The following is a 21,977-nucleotide window of genomic DNA, read 5'->3' as shown; positions in this document are numbered from 1 at the left end:
GACTCACAGGATTATTATGGCCCTTCATTTCTGAATTTTGTTTCAATAGGTCATCTCTGAATTTGAGCAATGGTGAAACAGAATCTGTGAAAACCATGATTGTCCATGATGATGTAGAGAGTGAACCAGCCATGACCCCATCCAAGGAGGGCACTCTCATTGTCCGCCAGGTACCTGTGTCTTCTCTTTGTTGTTAGAGGCAGAGCTTCTCCTGTAGTCATTAACCCACTTGCTCATTCACTCACTCATGCTGTTTCTACATCATCATCTGTTTTCATGTTAACAAGACCCAGAGGGTAGAGTGTCGGGGGCTAGGGAGGCAGGTGTGTGCTGCATGCCAAGAAGGTAGCTAGTGGTCTTCCACCCCACATTGCTGCTCCTCTGCATGTTTTGCAGCAGCCCTCATTCAAGCACCACGCCGATTCTCACAGTCTGTGTCTGAGCAGTAGAAAAGCCACAGGGAGTCCTTCAGTAAGTTTGCAGGGCAAGGAGGCAGATGCCGGGCTGGAGCAGGGCAGCCGCAGGGGTTCTGCAGAGCGCTCCAGGCTCTGGGCGTCTGCAGGGCTCGGCAGGAGCAGCCCTTGGGCAGGAGCAGTTGAAGAGCGAATGAGCCTCCTCAGTCACAGGAGGGCCTCGTGGAGCAAAAGGGTTAGGAGGCCTCTCTTGTGTGTTCCAAAACGTTAGTTTCCTTACTTGTTGAGTATTAAAAGTGTACCACCCTGATGTGCTCAGTTCGGGTTACTCAGTTCTACAACTGTCTGTTTATCTCTTAGCTTAGAAGACAGAGAAGTGATGCTCTTTCCATGACGTAGAACAGGCGCTTTTCTAGTGTTTTTGGACTTTTCCTGAGTGTGTTTCATGCAATGGCAATGCATTCGAATGGAAGGTGGGAAGAACGCAGAAAAACCCAGGATTCAAAGAAGCGACAGGGTACTCTCTAGAATTTTAGATAGAAAGATTTTTAAAGAAAAAAAAAAGGCTAGTAGTTTTGGTAACAACAGCTAGCGTGGCGGATAAACCAATTAAGCAGTCACCGCACAAGTCCCTCGGCCACCAGATAAGGTACTTTGAATTCCGTGGGCTCAGTGTAGGCATTCGGTGAGGAAGTGTGAACAATCCCGGCCAGTTTCCTCCGGTCTTTCTTTGATAAATTAACAGAGTTTGAAAAGTCCCCACGGCACCGTTAGGTCAGTTATCAGTAGGGTCATAGGGAATTTCAGCAGCGCTTGAGCGAGACGAGTGTGCCTGTTTTTTCTACAGAGTACAGTTGACCAAAAGCGCGCCAGCCATCATGAGAGCAATGGCTTTGCCGGTCGCATTCACCTCTTGCCAGATCTCTTACAGCAAAGCCATTCCTCCTCCACTTCCTCCACCTCTTCCTCCCCATCCTCCAGCCAGCCGACACCCACCATGTCCCCACAGACACCCCAGGACAAGCTCACTACTAATGAGGTATGTCTCGCACCACAGCTGGCTGCTTTCGCAGGGTTTGACCAGCACTGCCTAGTAGCTAGTTTGCAGAGGAGCCCTTTCCCACACCCCTCACCCCTCCCTTCCCCCTGCTTTCTTCTGTCACCTACCCTTCTCCCCAACCCCAAGTAACATGTTTCAGATCTGCATACAAATCCCTTAACCCTAGATCAATGTCCCTCCAACTTGCCAGCTCACTGTTTACTTTTCTCTAGATGAGTGTAGTTGCATGGCTTTCTTTATTGAGTTTATTTTTTTAAGTCTAAATAAAATTGCTGTGTTCTCAGATTCATATGTATTTGGCATGAAATTCTTGTAGTCATTTGTGGAATCTGCCTTTTTCATTCCTTTTATCTGATAAGTAAAATATAGAAAAATTTGGTTAAGCAGTCTTGGCCTTGATCTGGACACACATGTTATCCTATATAGGAATCTCCTTCAAACAGGGCTGGGTTCCTTTTTGTTTTTGATGGGGGGAGATCGGTGGTTGGTTACTCATTTTTATTCACCAGCCCTGTTAAAAGGACGTCTTTCCTTGAAATTCACCTTCACATAGAGTTTAAGAAATGGCCAAATGATTCTTAGGGAAATATAGAAAATTAGAATGTTAAGAAGAGCAAAGGTCTGAGCATGCTTTATGTAAATTTTTGAATGGGAAATCTGGTGTGCTCTTTTGAAGGCTTGGCTGTGGTGCTCAGTCTGGGTGCTAGTTGGGTGATGTTTTGCTCTTTGGAACAAGATTATGCCCCAAGCGCAGTGACATAGTCCACTTCTAGCACCCTGTACTAAATTAAACAAGTGGTTTGATTTCTTGGGAGGTTTGATTTAAATACATTTGTCTAATGGTTGAAAGGAGGTTGAGAGTGGCACGTAGCTTCAGCCAATCTTGTTAATGTAAATATTTAACCGCCAGCCTGTCTCTCCCTGCTCCTATTTTGGTTCCCTTGTTAGAAAGAATCAGAATAATCCTCCCCCCCTGAGGAACAGGGCCAAGTCAACTGCTTCCAAGGTGGGCTTGCATCAGGTTGGCCATCAGATGGATGGGCCGTTGGTCATGGATAGGGCGGGAAGCTTGCCAGCAGGCAGCTGTGTCCGTGGGAGGAGAGAGCCTGGGAGCCGAGGCGGGCTGGAGCTCTAGGGCATGGTGATGCTCAGCTGCCCATGGAGGGCGAACGGTGTCAGGACTAAAGCACTTGATCAGAAGTGTTCTTTTTCTCCAGCGATATATCCCACCTACACTCAACTCACATTTCTCCTTATATTTATATTTAAACTTTGCTCCATTTTGCTCTGATGTCCAATATTTACTATAACCCTTAACTCACTAAACTGGCAAGTTTATTTTTCCGTTTGTTTTGTTTTTAATTGTCATTACATTTTCACTTAACAATTTGTTTCACTTTCTTTGTGTTTTGTTATTTTTTTTTGGTCTTAAGTTACACTATTAACCAAAACACTAGTGTTCCTAAAAGAGCAAAAGTATGTGCAGTATCTTGTTGTTTGCACCTTTCACTAATGAGTCCCTGTTTGATATGGGTTTACTGATGACGCACCTAAATCGGAGGTGGCCAAAGCTTCTGTAGCTTTCTGGCATGAGGCTCACTTTAAAATGAATAATGCAAAGTAAAGATCTGCCAGTATTCCGACATAGATTAATTGGCCTTTTTTTAGCCAGAAGAATAAAGTCAGAAACTGATTAATTGAGATAGACATTTTAACCTGTCCTTCAGGAGTTTTTATTATAATTATTTATTTAGAAACTTGGAGCATGAACTACAAATTTTGTTGGTAGTGCACAGCATTCCTGTCTTAGATGAACAATACTTCTGAAGAGAGATGTAGCTCTTGGTGGTTCCAAGGCGAACAGCCTATTGTTGGGGTGTGTTGTACACATGCGGTGGCACCCCTGAGAGCATTTGGGGGGAGTGAAGCAGGAGGGATCGGCCTTCCAAGTGGGAAATCGGGCAGTATAGAAGTGGATTGAAATGTTGTATGTTCATCTTCTTAATGTCATTTGTATTAATAAACTTGAAATTTACATTGCAGACTCAGTCCGCTAGTAGCACACTCCAGAAACACAAATCTTCCTCCTCCTTTACACCTTTTATAGACCCCAGATTACTACAGATTTCTCCATCTAGTGGGACAACAGTGACTTCTGTGGGTAAGTAAAGGAGCAGCAAGACAGCAGCTGACAAACAGGACTTGGTCCCTCTGTGCTGGGCTTTCTGACGGCTTAGGCATGGCATGGCGGTCGCTTGCAGGCACAGGCATCGGGCACAGAGACACCCATCCTGCTGGCATCGTCATATTTGCAATGAGCCGCGCAGTTTCCTTTTCCCATATACATTTCTTACAAATTTCTTTTCCTTGACAAAGAGTTGGTTATAACATGTGAATATTTACTGAGGTGTAGCAGGGGAGGGAGGCAAGCTCACTGTTTGTGTGTACAGAAAATAATATCAAATGTACTGTGTTCTAGTGGGATTTTCCTGTGATGGGATGAGACCAGAAGCCATAAGGCAGGATCCTACCCGGAAAGGTTCAGTGGTCAATGTGAATCCCACCAACACTAGGCCACAGAGTGACACCCCAGAGATTCGTAAATATAAGAAGAGGTTTAACTCCGAGATTCTGTGTGCTGCCTTATGGGGTAGGTATTGTACTGCTACTATGACTGTATTTATTGATTTTTTTTTACTTCTGAAGGGTGGACTGGTCTTTTTAGGGAAGTACTGTTTTGGATAGTTTGGGGAGTTTTTAGAGGGTGTTGACAGATAAGTTGGAAAAAATTTTTTTTATGTTTATTAATGTATTTATTTTGAGACAGAGAGGGGCTAAGGGAGACAGATACTCCCAGGCAGGCTCTGCATGGAGCTGGATGGCAGGGCTCGATCTCACAGCCATGAGATCACAACCTGAGCTAATATCAAGAGTCACACTCTGAACCATCTGAGCACCCCAGGCGCCCCTGGTAAGAAGACTTCTGTGATGCCCACGCTCGCCGCCGTCTCCTGTAGGATGGTGCAGGCACGTGTGTGTGCACGAACTTGTCTCAGTCAGTGGCTAAGCTCCTATTTCTTCGTGTAAAGAAAAAAGTAGAAAGATGAGAAAGACATTCGATTTGGTCCTTATTTATAGGGAGAATGAAGAAATTTGTTGGATTGCAGCTTAATGGTTTTTCTCTGTTCTTCAAGACTTGGGCCTAACATGGGAATGAAGCTTTTAAAAGCAGTTTTCCACTGGCCGAGTCTGCAGAAGGGGACTGTTGCACTGACTTTCCCTGTTGCATCTCTGCACTCCTGGTGTAACATGTTCACAACCTAAGATGCCACGAGAGGCTGAATCTGCCACACACGGACTACGTCCTCTTGCATTCTGAAGCGGTCCTCTGTCAACATCTACCTCGCTCCCACAGATAGACTCTGCTCTTGTCCTTAACTTGTCTTCTGGTCCCATGCTCTGTTTGTGTTCTCCTCCTGCCTGAACCCCCAAATCTGTTTTTAGCAGGGACCCTATTTCTAATCAGAACAGTTTCTCCTTCCCTTGATGCTACAAGTGTAAGTGGACAGGAGACCATTTTGGTTTGAGTGCACAGCACGTCTGTCTGTTGGCTCCTCCCCTGCCCCTTTGGAGACACACCTGCTTTCTCTTTCACTCTCTGAGTTCTGGGTTTCTGTTCTTGTCACCACTGAGTCTCAAGTCCCCTAGATCAGAAGGTCTTTTCTGTATTAACCTTGTAGGTAAAGGTAACAGTAGCCACATGAAGGGGGTTACGAAGGTTATGTGAAAGCTGCTGGCACAGCACTGTCACCCTGTGGCACTATTAGTGCTGCTCCATGAATGCCAGTTGTGACCACCTCACGGAGTTGACTTCCACTGTTTGTTCTTCTTAAAGGCCTTTTGTGAGGGTGTGTATATCATCAAAATTGATCACATTATACTTAGTGTATGAGGTGCCTGGGTGGCTCAGTCGGCTAAGTGTCTGATTTTGGCTCAGGTCATGATTCATAATTCATGGGTTCGAGCCCCATGTTGGGCTCTGGGCTGACAGCTCAGAGCCTGGAGCTGTCTTCGCATTCTGTGTTTCCCTCTGTCTCTCTCACCCTCCCCTGCTCATACTCTCTCTCTGAAAAATAAATAAAACATTAAAAAAAAAAAGAATTAACTATACTTAGTGTAGAAATAGTGTTAAGTAAGTTAATGCTTTTGAAATTGGTGAAATAATTTTTACCTATACCTACAACGTTCGTACTTGGTAGCAGTCTTACTGATTTTACACTAATGTCCTACAAAGTGCTGGACCCTATTCTGTGCCATTAACTGATTTAACAAAAATCCTCCTTCTTCCTAATTAACTTCATTAATACCCCAGAGAATAAGAGAGTATCTTGAGCTTGGGGTTTTAAAAATGTGGTAGAACTTTCCATTTTATCAGTATGTGGAATGGAGAGATAGGCAAAATGACTTAAAGCTGAAATGCATTTCTATAAATCCATGTATTTGAGTTGTTCCTTTGCTCAGGGCACATCAGTGGTGGGTTTCCCTTAACTGCCTATGATAGCTAAGCTAAAAAATAAGGTAAAAATAAGGCTTTTAAAGACTTAGACCCAGAAAAGTTAAGACATGTACTGTGAGATTAGTAACCCGACAAGGGGAGAAAGAGGACACGAGCGTATTACTTTGAAATGGTGACAGTGATGCATTGAAGGTCTACTGACCAGTGTTAGATAGGTTAGACTGGCTTTTTGTGTGTCTTTTTAGAACATGCTAGCCTCAGGGGACCTGGGTGTTTTGTCAGTTAAGCACCCTACTCTTGGTTTTGGCTTAGGTCATGATCTCACAGTTCATGGGATGGAGCCCCATGTCGAGCTCTGCACTGATACCACGGGACCTGCTTGGCATTCTCTTCCTTCTCCTTCTGTTCCTCCCTTGCTCACTTTCTCTCATAACAGATAAACTTTAAAACAGAAATTAGGGGCGCCTAGGTGGCTCAGTCGGTTAAGCGACCGGCTTCGGCTCAGGGCATGATCTCACGTTCGTGGGTTCAAGCCCCACGTCAGGCTCTGTGCTGACAGCTAGCTCAGAGCCTGGAGCCTGGTTCAGATTCTGTAACTCCCTTTCTCTCTGACCCTCCCCTGCTCGCACTGTCTCTCTCTGTCTCTCAAAAATAAATAAAAAACATTTAAAAAAAAAACCCAGAAATTAAAAAAAGAAAGTGCTAGCTTCAAGCATTCTTTTTTAATCATTTCATATAATTGATTTTCCCTTGCAAGATGCTATTACCTATTTATTATATTTTTGTAATAAGACAGTTTTCCTGTTCACAGCCAAGATTATTTTAACACGTGTTTTGAACATGATTGTTCCCACTCTTTCTTTTTCTTTCTTTCTCTTTTTAATTTTTTTTTTTTTTAAAGTAATCTCTACACCTAATGCGGGGCTCAAACCTACAACTCCAACATCAAGAGTCGCTTGTCTATAGACTGGGCCCTCCAGAGAGGCCCCTGTTCCCATCCTTAATATTAAACTGTTTGCAGTTTACTACAGAGTGTTGCTTATGATATTATCTTAGGATTTAAAAGAAACTTTAAATCACACATTATAGAGCTAAAAGCCACTTTTCCCACCAACTTAAACCAGATTCCTATGAATCCAGTCACAGTTCCTAATATAGCTTGCCTTTGAGCAATTAGTGTTTAAAGTTTAATTTATATCTAACAGTTGAAAGGTTTAAAAAGTATATTTATAAAAGGTTATTATAGCATGCAACTTAATTTTTTTCGTGGGCCCATAATTTCCAAGGTGGTTATTTTCCAGTAACTGTCAATATTCCTCTGAGTACTAACACTCAGTACTGTACAGAATTACATAGCTCTTGGAAATACATAATGGAAAATTATAAGGTAGAGTATAAGTGCCAAAGTCTCTGCATTTTTTGTGTTTATGAAAAGATTTCCATTTTGTCTTTTATTCTTTTATTGTTTCTTACTGTAAAATCTTGTTTGATGTTTAGATGCTATTTGTTTTTGGAAACCACAAATAGTAGATTTCAGAAGCTCATATTTTGGGTTGCTATTACCAGATTTTTGATATGGATCTTTCAGCTACTTGATGTTGAAAACTGGGAAAATATTGAAATATTACATAAAATGGAAATCTTTGGAATGGACTCTATCTGGAAATAGCTCTGTCAGTTAATGTTTTGTTTTTCTGCTGCAAATAACTGTGAAGCCAGTTAGAATTATCTCACGTAGGTATGTGGAGGGAAAACACTAAGAATAATGTCTATAGTTCTACATTGATAGGTAGATAGTCACCACAAAATGGTGAACCTCAAAAGTAAAATTGTATGAAAACGAGTGGATCATTACATAAGCATTAATTTTTCTTGCAGTGATGGTAAATGTGTTTTTAAATTGGACAGTGTTTTTTTTCTTAGCGTTAAATAATTACCTGGTGTGTATCATCTTTAAAAAACTTTTTCGGGGCACGTGGGCGGCTCAGTCGGTTAAGTGCCCAACTTCGGCTCAGGTCATGATCTCACGGTTCGTGGGCTCAGGCCCCACATCTGTCAGCACAGAGCCTAGAGCCTGCTTTGGATTCTGTGCCTCCCTTTCTCTCTGGCCCTCCCCCACTCACGCTGTCTCTCTCTCTCTCTCTCTCTCAAAAATGAATAAACGTTAAAAACAAAATTAAAAAACCTTTTCATGGAAAAACATAATGGCTTATAAGCCTTAGAAAAGGTAAGACCGCGAGCCCTCATTCAGAGCCGCAGTGTTGCCTGATGGATGACTGGCAGTATCAGCCACAGCCGCCCTGGCTGTTACAGCAGCCACTAGCTTCACTTGGCTGTTTGTTTAAATTTACGTGAATTAAAATGGAAACCTCAGCTCCTCAGTTGCACCAGTCATGTTTCAAGTGCTTGTGGCCACATGTGGCCATTGACTAACACATTGGACATCAAGATAGAAAGTTCTGTTGGACAAGGCTGGTCTGGATGGCACATTCTAAAAACCTTGATAAGTAATAGACGAAGCCATATGCCTTTTCCTTATGCTCTTCAAATGACCATACTTTGAGAGTTTTGTTTACTTAGTGGTTACTCTTAATGGGTAGTGAATACTCAGGTTTTTCTTCCCTCAAATTTTCTGAAGCTATTTCACAGTAGGGCAGATTCTAACAAGCTCTCGTTACAGTCATAGTAGATGGAAAGCACCTGTGATTTGGGGGCAGCACATACAAGGATGCTCTGGTGAACCACACCGCTGTTTCTGCAAGGACAAGGTGGAAACTTGCATCATATGCCTAATAGGTTTTTAATGGAGGCTTTTCTCAGGTCACACTGTTATCAGCAACTAAGATGTCTAGAATTCATGAAGACCTTTTTACACATCTTACATTTTTTGAGGATTCTAGGAATAGTGTTGTGTTAGTTGAGAGCCTACAGTGTTTCAGCACATTTGTAACTGTTGTCCTTGGGAGCCTTACACGCCCAAGTGTTAGTCGGAGTTCTTATTTGCATTTGAATGGCAGTGTGATAGTAACTACAAATGTGAATTCCAGTTTCCCCAGCTTCCCCCCCCCCCTGCCCTGCTCCCCCAAAAGGTGTGTCCTGTTTCCTCACAAGGATTGCTTGGGTATAGATATTGTCCTCCAAGTCTTGGGTTTCACCTGCTCAGTATGGAACGTGCACAGAGCTGAGCGAGGGCTGGGGGGATTTCCTTGTTGCCTTCACAGTTGTTTATTTGAAGTTTTCTGGAAATAGGGTGTGTATGTGTGTGTGTGAGTGAACATGCACGCGCGTGCATATGTCTGTGTGTCTTTGTGTGTTCCTGTTTAATACAACATGAATCATGTGGTTCAGGAAATACATGGTATTCTTCCCTATCATTCCATCTACCAGAAAATATTGATTGAGCAGATTTTTAAAAGTACAAATACTTTATTCCTTGTCTCAGTGAATTTATTGTCCAGTTTAGGGAATCAGTGCAAACATATATGTGCCAATTCCGTAGAAATATAAGGTGATCTGTGCTGCATGTTACAAAGTTGGTTTAGATAAGAAAGGTTATAGGCCAAGGAAACAAGGCATTTAAGGAAATGAGTGATAAAGAGAAGTAAGTTGGCTCAAGGTACAGAGAGTTTTGAATGCCAAGTTGAGCTTTTGTTACTCTCCTATAGAGTGTGTAGTTTTGAAGGATGTGAGAGGACCTAATGAGTATTGTCAGAAGATGAGGATTGTTTGGGTTGCTGCCATGAGAATGTAGAGGGAGGTTGTGTAACAACCTGAGTTGAAGTCGCTACCCATAATTTACAAGGAGGAAGTAAGGTGAGAGCAGAGGAGAGGGAAAGGAAGGCTTTCTCTCGTTCTGGTGGTCAGTTTAGCTAGTTGTGTGGAACAGGTGGTGGTGCTGTTAAAAGAAATGACAAAGGTTGAGAAGTTGGTTTTAGTAGAAATTTACAGGACGTGGAGTGTAGAATTAGGAGTTAATGGTTCTGAGCTGCTCCTTCAGCAGACAGAAAGCAAAGGAAACGTCTTTTGTGTTTAAGAAGCAGAGAAGGTTTAAAAGAGGCGGGGTGGTTGCAGAGAAAACCAGGAAGGAGCTGGATCTGAATGGAGCTGGAGAGGGGGAAGACGGTGGCAACAAATAGAGATGCCAGGACTGGTCCCATGGGGTGGTCACAGGATTTTAATATTCCTAAGAAACATTGTATCTTTCTTGATGATGATGGAGAATGGTCTTTAAGAATACCTTAATAGGTGTGTGATGGATCGGTCATAAACTGGTAAGGATGTGAGGTGGCTATAGCTCATGTGAGAAGTTTGCCAATCTAAATAAAGACAGATAAAGGAAGTATGAAGGGATCATGATAACAGACCTCTCATATCTTTTTTTAGACTTAAATAAGTATTTCACCTTCACTCCACTGTGGTTATTTGTTGCCATTTGGTTACTTTAAACTCTATCTATTCTAAGCATTTTTTTTTGTGGGTGACTTTAAAAACCACTCTTTTTCCAGATAGCTGGTGTTATCCTTTCCCTACAACTAGACTGTTTGCCAAGCACAACATATAATTCAGGTCTTTCTACATCCTTAAAACAGGAGTGAATTTGTTAGTGGGTACAGAGAGTGGCCTGATGCTGCTGGACAGAAGTGGCCAAGGAAAGGTATATCCTCTGATCAACCGAAGACGATTTCAGCAAATGGATGTCCTTGAAGGCTTGAATGTCTTGGTGACAATATCTGGTAAGTGTTCATTTAATATAGCAGGCTCTAAACTTCTATCAGCTCGTGGTTTGAAGGAATGGCTGACTGAGGTACAGCCACAGCATGGTCTCTCACGGTAAGGTGATGTGACCCCCATGTGCATGCTGAACCTGCCGGTCTTCTGCAGAGTGGTCTTGAGAAGCACAGGAGCACAGGCTCTCTAGGCCCTCTGCCACACGACCGCTCTCTGTCCCATTGCTCATGGGATTAATGTGGCTTCCCTGGCTTGGAAGTTGGTGTCTGGCCACCCACAGGACTCTCGCGTGCGGAAGGAACTGTGCTCTGCCATCATGGCAAAGTACCGTATTATGGCTTTTCTTTACATCCGATAACACTTACTAAGCTTCTTAGAGTATTTTTTTAGTATAAATTATGCAATATATGTTCATTGTGGAAAAAAACTAGAAAAGTAAGTAGGAGAAATAAAAGGTAAAATCATCCTGAGATCCTATTGACTTTAGTTTTAACTTCTAATCTTTTAAGCATACACACACTCAAAATACACTCATAAAGGGGGGAAATCTGCATTTAAAGGGTTATACATTTCAAACATACAGAGAATACTAGAGAATAAAAACACAATAATGACCTCATGTACTGATTAGTTTTAACAGGTGTTAAGTACACTTTTGTATCCACAGTTAGCCTCCTCCCCTGCTCTTCCAGCTGCCCCTGGTAACCACTGTCCCGAGATTAGGGTATGCCTGTTCATTCTGGTTTGTCCAAGTCAGGTACTTGCCCTTTCAGTATCGTTAAACATTTCTTTATAAACATTTATATTGTATGTTTCTTGTATAGATATTCTAAATTGTGTTGTAAATCTTTTAGTTTATCCCTTTTCCCCCCCTCACATAAACATTTTTCACATATATCTTGTAGTTTATTTAACCTTTGTGCATACATGCCCATGATGCATAGATAATGTTTCCTAGTAATTTGTATGATTGCTGGAGTCAAGACTATGCAAAATTGGAACACTTTAGGTCTTATAATAACTCACAGCAGTTTGATTTAATCATCTCCTAGCTCCGGCTTGTTCTATTTGTTTATATGTAACATCTCTTGCAGTTATTTTAGTTTTCAAATAGGCTTTTGGTTATAAATAAAAGATGTTTGTTGAGATGCAAAAATTTTCGCCATCCATCTCATACTTAAATGAGAAAACAGCCATTTACAACTTGAGTGTTAATGTGGAATAGGTTTTAAAATTAGAGGAAAAATAAATATGTTGCTAAAAATGGCTTAGACTTCATTTTATGATTCACTGAACAAGATTTATGGGAATCACTAATCAGCTGACACCAGTAATCTTTTTTGGGTCTACTTTTCTGTATTCTTTTCTTCTTTTGTAGCTTTTAATGTTTTTTTTTCTTTACAATCATGAAAGTAACATATGTTTATTGTAGGAAGCTTCAAAAATGAGAAACAATTTAGGAAGAGTAAAACAAAATGTTACCCTATCTCAGAGACGACTCATGTTGACTTTTTTTTATATTTCCTTCTCCTCATTATTATAAGTATATATTATGATATGGAAATGGAACACTATATACATAAAACTACATAGTTTTTGTTTCCATTTAACATATTTTATTGAATATTTCCCTACATTCCAAAAGTCTTCAAAACATTAAAAAGATTATGTCGAAGTATAAGACGTAATATGGAAAGTGCACAGATTAAAAGTATACAGCCCAGTGAATTGTCACAGTTGGAATCCACCCACGTGGCACCTATACCCTGGTGAAGAAATGGAACAACCCCAGCAGCTCAGAAGCGCCCCCCTGCAGTCCCCACTCTGCTGCCTCCCAGTCACTGCCCCAGTGTTCCCAGAGGGGAGCACTGCCCTTAAATACCTAAGATTGGTTTTACCTTCATTGAACTAAAGTCATGTAAATGGTAAAATGGTAGGTATTCTTTTGCATCTGGCTGTATGTTTGTTTTTTTTTTTTTTTAAGAGCACTTTAGGTTTATAGAAAAGTTGAAAAGAAAATGTAGATAATTCCCATATTACCCCTCCACCTCCAGTTTTCCCTATGTTCCTTATTAATGTAGTACATTTGTTGTAATTGATGATCTAGTATTAACACATTGCTATTATTAACTTAGGTCTGTAGCTTACTGGTAGGGTTTACCCTTTGTGCTGAACAGTTCTGTGGGTTCTGACAAACACATGATTATCCACAATTATAGATTAATTGCACTGTCCTGAAAATCCCCTGTGCTCCATCTATTCATCTCTCTCCAAAAGTCCCTGGCAACAACTGGTTTTTCTTTTTTCTTTTTCTTTTTTTTAATTCTTTATATGACCTTTCCCAGAACATGACAGTTGAAATCTTATAGTATGTAGCCTTTTCAGACTGGCATCTTCTCTGTAGCAGTATGTGTTTAAGGTTCCTCATGTCTTTTCTTTTTTTCAAAGAAAAGTGCATTTCTTATTATTGTTGAATAATCTGTTGTGTGGGTGTACCACTTTGTGTGTATCCACTCACTTATTGAAAGACTTCTGGGTTGCTTCCAATTTGTAGCAATTATGAATGAAGCTGCTACAAATATTTGTGGACAGTTTTTTGTGTAGACATGTTTTCAACTCATGTGTTTGGTTAAATACCTAGGAGCATGATTGCCAAAACATAAGGTAAGACTACATTCAACTTCAGGGACGCCTCAGTGGCGCCTGGTTACGTGTCTTGGTTTCCGCTCAGATCAGATCGTGATTTCGCTGTTTCATGAGTTCAAGCCCTGCATCAGGCTCAACGCTGGCAGCGCAGGAACTTGCTTGGGATTCTCTCTGTCCCTCCCCCACTCTTGCTAGCTCTCTCAAATAAATTAATAAATTATAAAAAATTATATAAAAAAAGGACTACATTCAGCTTTGTAAGAAATTGCCAGGCTGCCTTTGGAAGGGATTGTATCCTTGCGTGTTCCTACCTGGCCCGGATGAGTCTGTTGCTCCATAGCCTCATCAGCATTTGGTGCTGTATTTTGGATTAGTATGGTATAGTCTGATTATTGTTTTAGTTTTTAATTCCTGATGAAATGAGGTTGAATGTCTTTCCACAGGGTTATTTGCCATCTATATATGTCATCTTTAATGAGATATCTGTTAAGGTCTTTTGTGTGTTTTATAATCGTGTTGTTTGTTTTCTTCTCTTGAGCTTTAAGAGTTCTTTGTATACTTTGAATACAAATGCTTTATCAAATAGGTGTTTTGCTTTTTTTTTTTTTTTTTTTTTTTTTTTTGCAGTTTGTGGCTTGTCTGTCCTTTCTCTTAACACTGTCTTCTGCACAAGTTTTTAATTTTAATAAGGTCTAATTTACCAACTTTATTTCTTCATGGACCATGCTTTTGGTGTTGTATCTAAAAAGGCATTGCCAAATCCAAGGAGATTATACCTAGATTTTCTCCTATGTTATCTTCTAGAAGCTTTACAGCTTTGCATTTCACATTTAGGTCTATGATCCATTTTGAGTTGATCTTTGTTGAAAGGTTCAAAGTCTATAAATTCATTATTTTTTGTATGTGAATGTCCAGTCCTTCTAGCAGTGATTGTTGAAAAGACCTTTCTTTTTCCATTGAATGGCCTTTGATACTTTGTCAAAAATTAGTTCATTATATTTGTTTGTTTTTTATTTTAGAGAGAACAAGTAGGGAAGAGGGCAGAACGGGGGGGGGGAGAGAGAGAGAGAGAGAGAGAGAGGGAGAGAGGGAGAGAATGAATGAGAATCTCAAGCAGGCACCATGCTTAGTGTGGACCCCAATGCAGGGCTCTGTCCTACAATCCTGGGATCATGACCTGAGCTGAAATCAAGAGTTGGACATTCAACTGACTGAGCCACCTAGGCATCCCATAGTTCATTATATTTGTGTCAGTCTAGTTCTAGGATCTCTGTTTTGTTCATTGATCTGTCTTTCCTTTTGCTAATACCATATTGTCTTGATTACTGGAGCTTTTATAGTAATTCTTGAAGTCAGTTTCAGCTTCCCAAAGTTGTTCTTAATATTTTGTTGGCTGTTTTGGCTCTTTTGCCTTTTCATATAGACTTTAGAGTCAGTTTATTAATATGTACAAATAACTTGATAGGATTTTGATTGGGATTACATTTATTGTATATATAGATGGAGTTCAGTAGAACTAACATCTTACTAAAATTGAGTTTTACCCATGACCATTGAATATATCTCCATCTGTTTCCATCTCCTTTAATTTCCTTCTTTAGAGTTTTATAGTTTTCCTCATACAGATGTTGTGTAGGGCTGTTTTGTTACTAACTAAGTATATCTTTCTTTTGGTTTTTAGTACTTCTGCAGATGGTGCTATCTTTTTAATTTCAAATTTCCAATTGCTTGTTCAAGTGTATAGGAAGACAATTCACTTTGGTATCTGAATCCTGTAGCTTGCAACCTTATATAATTATTAATTGCAGGGAATTTTTTTTTTTTACCAGTTCTTTGTCATTTTCTAAGTAAATAGTCCCTTCCCAGTTTGTGTACCTTTTATTTCCTTTGTCTTTTCGCATTAACTAGGACATGTAGTATAATGTTTAATAGGAGTGTTAAATGTGGACACCCTTCCCTTGGTCCTGCTCTGAAGAGGAAAGTATCTAGTTTCTCACCATTAAGTATAGTATTAGCTGTAAATTTTTTGTAGATGTTACTCGTCAAATTGAGGCAATTCCCTTGTATTCCTAGTTGCTGTGAATTTTTGATCATTAAATGGATGTTGGGTTTTGTCAAATGTTTTTTTCTGCATCTTTGAATAGGATCATATGATTTTTCTTCTTAAGTTTGTCAGTGTATCTAGTTTCTTTTGTTCAATACCATTTTGTTGTTTTTGCTCATAGAGGTATATACACTTCATTTCTGTGTATGACTATACCACAGTTTATTTGTTTTATTGATAAACATTTGTGTTTGCTGTTTTCAGCTCTTATGAACAATGCTACTGTGAACATTCTTGTTCATGTATTTGGGGGCTCATGCACACACATTTATATTAAGAGAGAAGTTACTGGATCGTAAGGATATACAGATAATCTACTTTAATAGATAATGTCAAGCTTTTCAAAATGGTTCTAACAGTTTATAGCACTGGTTTCTGAGTTTCTAGTTACTCCTTACCTTCCCTACTTTCAATATTTCTAGAAGCTTTACAGCTTTGCATTTCACAAATGTTCTTTTTAATTCTAGACACTCTGACAGATTTATGAAATTGTATCTCATTATGGTTTTAATACACATTCACTAATTGACTTTTGAGAGCAAGTACTTTTTTATGAATCTATGAGCTAACTTCTTTTACCTGTTATAGTCGATTACCCAGTTTTTCAGTCGGGATATCTCTCTTCTAAGTGATTTATAGGTTGTGAGCCCTCTTGGCAACTCTGTAAATTGCCCACATCTTCAATTTATGGCTTACTTTTTGCTGGATTTGAGTCCTTGCCTTGGTTGATCTATTTAATCTTTCTGTGTTGTCTAATGAGAAATAATAACTAGTCCAGAGAGGTTTGAGAATCAGATCACATAATACATGTGAAAGCATCATAAGTTCTGTTGGTTGTGTTGCTGTGCAGGTGTTTGTATTACTTTGTGGTTTATGGATACTGAGTATATACATAAGTGTGAATTCTTTTTTCTTTTAAAACCTTCCTTTCTAATCAGGCCTGTACTTTATGATGATTCTATAGGAGTTTCAAAAATTCATCTAAAGAGCTTCAGTTGAGGTTCTAGTAAAACTCATACAGAATGGTTCCCTTAGAAGGATGATATTTATTGCTCATTTGGTTACTATTGTTATTCATAGATGATACCTACTTCGAATATGCATGTGAAATATTTATGTTTGTTTTGCTAGGCAAAAAGGATAAGTTACGTGTCTACTATTTGTCTTGGTTAAGAAATAAAATACTTCACAATGATCCAGAAGTTGAGAAGAAGCAGGGATGGACAACCGTGGGGGATTTGGAAGGATGTGTACACTATAAAGTTGGTAAGTTCCAGGAGGGTCATGAGGGTTTTGTTCTGCAGGGTTTATTGAGTGTTATTTCTGATACACCTAGCTGTTTTCTGTGATTATGTTTCTAAGACATCTTTTAATGCCGAAGTGTCATCTTGACTCACAGTACACCTTTTAACATAACACCATTCATTCCTACCACTCATTCTGTCTTCCATCCATCTCATCCTCACATTCATCTTGTGAGCAAGGCTTTTTACTCTTCCTCTTTGACAGTCCACATTCTTCTCTGTAAGGTATGGTCACAATAACCTCTCTAAGGAAACCTTGCCAAAGGAAAGCCAGCCAATTTAGATTCCTACTTTGTGCTCCAGGCCTAGTTCCGTTAAGAGGACTTTGCATCCTTGGCAGTCACTGACAGAATGTTTGAGAGTTTGACCAGAGAGCTATGGCTTGTCGTTTTGAATGAAGCACACTGTGCAAAGCTACTGTGCTCTTAACTACTAAATGAATCTAGCAGGCCAGCCAATGTTTCATAGCAACTGTCTTGTTATTTTTTTTCTTGCTGGCATGCATGCTGTGGTTCTTATGAAATAAGAGCTCACAAGAACAAAACCAAAACAATTTTTTTATGTATGAAAAAAATTAAATTACTGGTACTAATGTTGGAAGTAAAGGGGAAATAATGAAGCTTAGCCAAATTAAACTTTTATGGAAGAGATGATATATTCTAATAGAATTTGAAATAGGAATTTGAGAAGATCAGCAGATAGTCTCTATTATACCTAACACTGATTAACATAAGGATCCTATTGAATATTGATTTCTGCTAATATGTTTTATTTTTTTCTGTTTATGAAAGTATATGCTATAGTCAGTTCCTCTGCGTCAAATGATATTACAGTCCTTGATATTCTCTTCTTATTTATAAGATCTGTTCACAACTCTCAGCTCACTGATTAATAATGATTGCAGAAGCCACCCCATTTTGGCATGGGGTTCTGAGTGTTACTGGAAAGTAGTACTATCTCCTTGATTAAATTTTGGGATTAGGATTTTCTGTGCTGTGTTTATGTGAAATAATTGTTGAGGTGTAACTAAAATCATCTAAGGTTAAATTTAATGAAATCATTCAGAATGGATAAAAATGTATAGGAATAGGTTACCCTACAGGGGGAACTAGAGGCAGATGTGTTGCACTGTGCTGGGCTTTTCATTGGAACAAAACAGGGATCCTCAGGCCTGTCGTTCTTAAAGAATGAATCACAAGCATTTTCTGGGGTAAGAGTGTGCAGTACCCTTCATTCAGTCAGTATTCTTCCAGACCTGTGCTGTACAATATGGTTGCCATCAAGAACAAGGACTACTTAAATTTATATTTAAATTAATTCACATGAAATAAACTGTAAAATGTGGTTCCTCAGTGGCACTAGTACATTCCAAGGGCCCAATAGCCACATATAACTAGTGGCTATCATATTAACAGTACAGATCTAAAATCTTTTCATCATTGCAGCAAACTCTGTTAAAGAGCCCTGGTTTGGACAACCTTTTATAATCTTTGTGTCTTAATATTAACGTCAGTGATTTATTTGAATAGTGACAATATATGGAAAGTAACAAGGAGAGTTATCAAGTTAACAAGCCATCCCTCATGTACAGAGGAAGAATAAGGTAGTATTGTGACAATAGTTTATAAAGAAACTGGTAGAGCTGTGCCAGACCACTGAGTCATGTGTGGTCACAGCCCCTCAGAGCATGTTTTTAAGCAGAGTTGCCTGGCAGCAGCAGGAGTGAGATAGCAATGAACAGAGGGTATTTTGAGCTGAATATATATATATGTGTGTATATGTATACAGATACATATGGCTTTTTATAGATTTCCTTTACTACTGTTCTTTTTGTATGGAACTTTAGGTAGAATTCAGGCAGTCACTACCTCTATAGATCAGGAAGTGGTTTGAAGTGGTACTTAGCTGATTAACCACATCATTATTCTTTTGAAGCAGTACTCAGCCTGTAAGACTTTAGGGTGATATGCCTGGCATTGTCCTTGATTAGTAAATACTTGCAGTCTAAAAAGATTAGGAACATTAGTGAAAGTATTTCTTAATAGTAACTAGAATATTGGAGTTGAATCCCAGACATCAGTCAAGAAAGATGGGACTATCCTGAATCATACATAAATGTATTAGGAAAGGAAACTGAGGTTTGATCACTTAGCATTTTTCTCCTGTTGATCGGGATGACTCAATAGAAGGCATTATTTATAACGTTTGCAAAGACAACTAACAGAATTTAGAGTTCCATGTTGATTCTGACCTGTGCTTCTCTTGTTTATGTTTGTTGTTTTCAGTAAAATATGAAAGAATCAAATTTCTGGTAATTGCTTTGAAGAGTTCCGTGGAAGTCTATGCGTGGGCACCTAAGCCATATCACAAATTTATGGCCTTTAAGGTAATAGCATCAAGTGTACTTAAAAGTCGCATCAGACATGTATTGTGACCAAAAGCCAGAGGACAGTTTAAAAACCTAAACAGTTAAATCTGATCATTTAAAAGCTACGTACTAATACAGTGTATTACTTTATAGTAAGAGAGGCCTATTACATTACTCTGCTGTCCAAGCCCTCAGAGTATGAGGAGAGAGCTAAATGTTTGGGAGGCACTGATTGATGTGTCACTATGATAACAGAAGAAAAGACAAAATAATGCCACCTCTAGCTAAAAAGCACGCCTTGGGGCTCCTGGGTGGCTCCATCAGTTAAGCATCCAGCTTTGGCTTTGAGCCCTAGGTTGGGCTCTGTGCTGACAGCTCCCAGTAAGGGGTGGGGGGCCTGCCTCACATTTTGGGTTTCCCTCACTCTCTGGCTCTCCCCCACTTGTGCTCGCTGTCTCTTCAAAAATAAAAACATTTGAAAAATTAAAACAAAAAGCAGACCTTGACCATCTTCCTAGAATCGTGCATGTGTATAAAGATTTAGATATGTTTTTGATAATTAGTATCCAACAATAGGCAGCTTGAAGGTATATTTTTTCAATAGAGTACTAACTAAAAAATAAATTACAGAAATTCTTAATGACACAAGGAATATGTATTATGCAGTAAGTAGGAAAAGTAAGTTAACGTTAATAATACATTGTTTTTAAGGGGAAAAACTACAGAAAAACGTTAGCTTTTTTCTGTATAGTTTTAGTATTTTTTATAATTCTAGAGTTTACATTAGATACAGATTTATGAAATTCTTAAATAATACTCTGACATTAGATATTATAAATAACTTAAGAACATCATTTCTGACATTAGACACAAAACTTTGAACATAGCTCCTGGGGCTATTTTAGTGCAAATCACAGAATTAAAAATTTTTCACCCAAAATGATTCTATTATCTTTTTTTCTTGTTCTTGATACATTTTATTAAGGGTAAGTTTCAAGTATTTGGAAAATTGACATATTTAGATTGTTATTGCTTAATTCCCCAATAAAGCAGAATAAATGGGATTACCATATTTACTTAAAAAATAAATGCACATATTATTGACTAAAAGTAATTGTACTCTCCTAGCTGCTTTTATAAGTATATTGTTTAAGTCTGTCTTATGAGCTCTAGGTATTGATACTAATGAAGACCTGAGGTCATCTAGTATATGCCATGTCATCCATGTTATTACACTGCAGGTTTTCATCACGGTATTGCTCCAGTCAAAAAAGCCTCTATGGTGACTATGATTACCATCCTAAAGTTCTCAGTATGTAACTCCTGCAAGGCCTCCTCTTTCTCCATTGTCTGCATTTGAATAGTTGAATACTGTGCTATAGAAAGTCCTGATTTTTTCACTATCTTAGGTGTTTTTCTCACCAAGACAACAAAGTGGAATTCTTGGGACAGAAGACGTCTTCTGGAATAAATGCCTTTCCAGATCCTGATTGACATAAAAAAATAATAAATTAGAGCCTTGTTTCATAGAGGATTGTTGCTTATGGTTGTTGCCAGAATAGCTCAGTAATTGAATAACTGAGTACCTTGGGTTTGGCTTCTCCAATTTGATCTATCAGAAGTAAGTTCTACTTTGTCTTAACTGCTTCTGTCTTGGTTACTTCTTTGTAGTCATTTGGAGAATTGGTACATAAGCCATTACTGGTGGATCTCACTGTTGAGGAAGGCCAGCGGTTGAAGGTGATCTATGGATCCTGTGCTGGATTTCACGCTGTTGATGTGGATTCAGGATCAGTCTATGACATTTATCTACCAACACACGTAAGAAAGAACCCACACTCTATGGTTGGTTGACTGGCTTCATTTTGTTTTGACTTTTTTCTTTACTCTGCTTAGTGAACTAACACAAGCAGGGATTCCTTGCTTCCCTTTGGTGTGGGGGTGAGTATTTAAATGATGTGCCATTTTCAATAGCTGCATGCTCCGAGACCAGTGGAACTCCATTCTCTCCTGGCTCTGTGAAGCCCTCCTGAAAACCTCTTAGCCCTGGCTTTGACTAACATGGGATGGATTTGGGGCAGTTGCTGGCAGGTCAGAATATCCCTGGTTTGAGAATGGTTTTAATTAATTTAATAGAGCCCATAATCCAGATATGTTCCAGGGGCCTCAAAAATATGAACTAGTATAGTACATGACCTGTAAATGGTACTCTTTGAGATATATGTCATATCAGTTTTCCAAAATTTTATTCAATTGCTATATTTATTCACCTGGAATATTAACCGGTGCATTCACCAAGAGAATCTTTTTGAGCACTATTTCAGGGATAGAAATAACCACAGACATACTTCCCTGTACTTCATTTCTCTTCTCTAGATCCAATGTAGCATCAAACCCCATGCAATCATCATCCTCCCCAACACAGATGGCATGGAGCTTCTGGTGTGCTATGAAGATGAAGGGGTTTATGTGAATACCTATGGAAGAATCACCAAGGATGTGGTTCTGCAGTGGGGAGAGATGCCAACATCTGTCGGTAGGTATCACTCAGAGGAAAAGGTAACATTTGTAAAAGTGGAGCCTTCTCTAAAACTGCACGTATTTATCATACCTGTTGCTTAGACCTTTTGACCATTTTGCAGAATGGCTCGCAAACAAAAACAAAAACCAAAAAACCCAGAATGGTTGGCACTATGGAGATTATAGGCCATGGCACTGGTCATAGTCTATTTTAGAACAAAAATCCAAGTAATTGCTTAACACTTTATAAAAATCTGTCATTCACAGTCCTTCATTTAATTGTTAGGACATTCAGGATATAGGAAGGATGTGATTGTT

At 39.3% G+C, this 21,977-nt stretch overlaps 1 protein-coding gene across 5 annotated transcripts in view; it reads left to right on the top strand.

Moving 5' to 3' along the window:
• Positions 1-21,977, top strand: part of MAP4K4 (mitogen-activated protein kinase kinase kinase kinase 4) — a 194,852-nt gene that overhangs the window by 169,674 nt on the left and 3,201 nt on the right. For 4 of the 5 annotated variants that reach the window (XM_029937130.1, XM_029937128.1, XM_029937126.1 and 1 more), the window contains exons 23-31: positions 50-170; positions 1,261-1,452; positions 3,517-3,634; positions 3,953-4,123; positions 10,579-10,722; positions 16,599-16,733; positions 19,057-19,157; positions 20,811-20,984; positions 21,516-21,675. In XM_029937130.1, the coding sequence (XP_029792990.1) occupies positions 50-170; positions 1,261-1,452; positions 3,517-3,634; positions 3,953-4,123; positions 10,579-10,722; positions 16,599-16,733; positions 19,057-19,157; positions 20,811-20,984; positions 21,516-21,675 (1,316 nt within the window). The remainder of the gene's footprint in view (positions 1-49; positions 171-1,260; positions 1,453-3,516; positions 3,635-3,952; positions 4,124-10,578; positions 10,723-16,598; positions 16,734-19,056; positions 19,158-20,810; positions 20,985-21,515; positions 21,676-21,977) is intronic. The other variant, XM_029937127.1, reaches the window with a different exon arrangement.

The sequence above is a fragment of the Suricata suricatta genome, chromosome 4 (genome assembly GCF_006229205.1).
Source record: "Suricata suricatta isolate VVHF042 chromosome 4, meerkat_22Aug2017_6uvM2_HiC, whole genome shotgun sequence".
Lineage (NCBI taxonomy): Eukaryota > Metazoa > Chordata > Mammalia > Carnivora > Herpestidae > Suricata > Suricata suricatta.
Note: the sequence above shows the minus strand (reverse complement) of the source record. Positions and strands in the feature narration are given on the sequence as shown.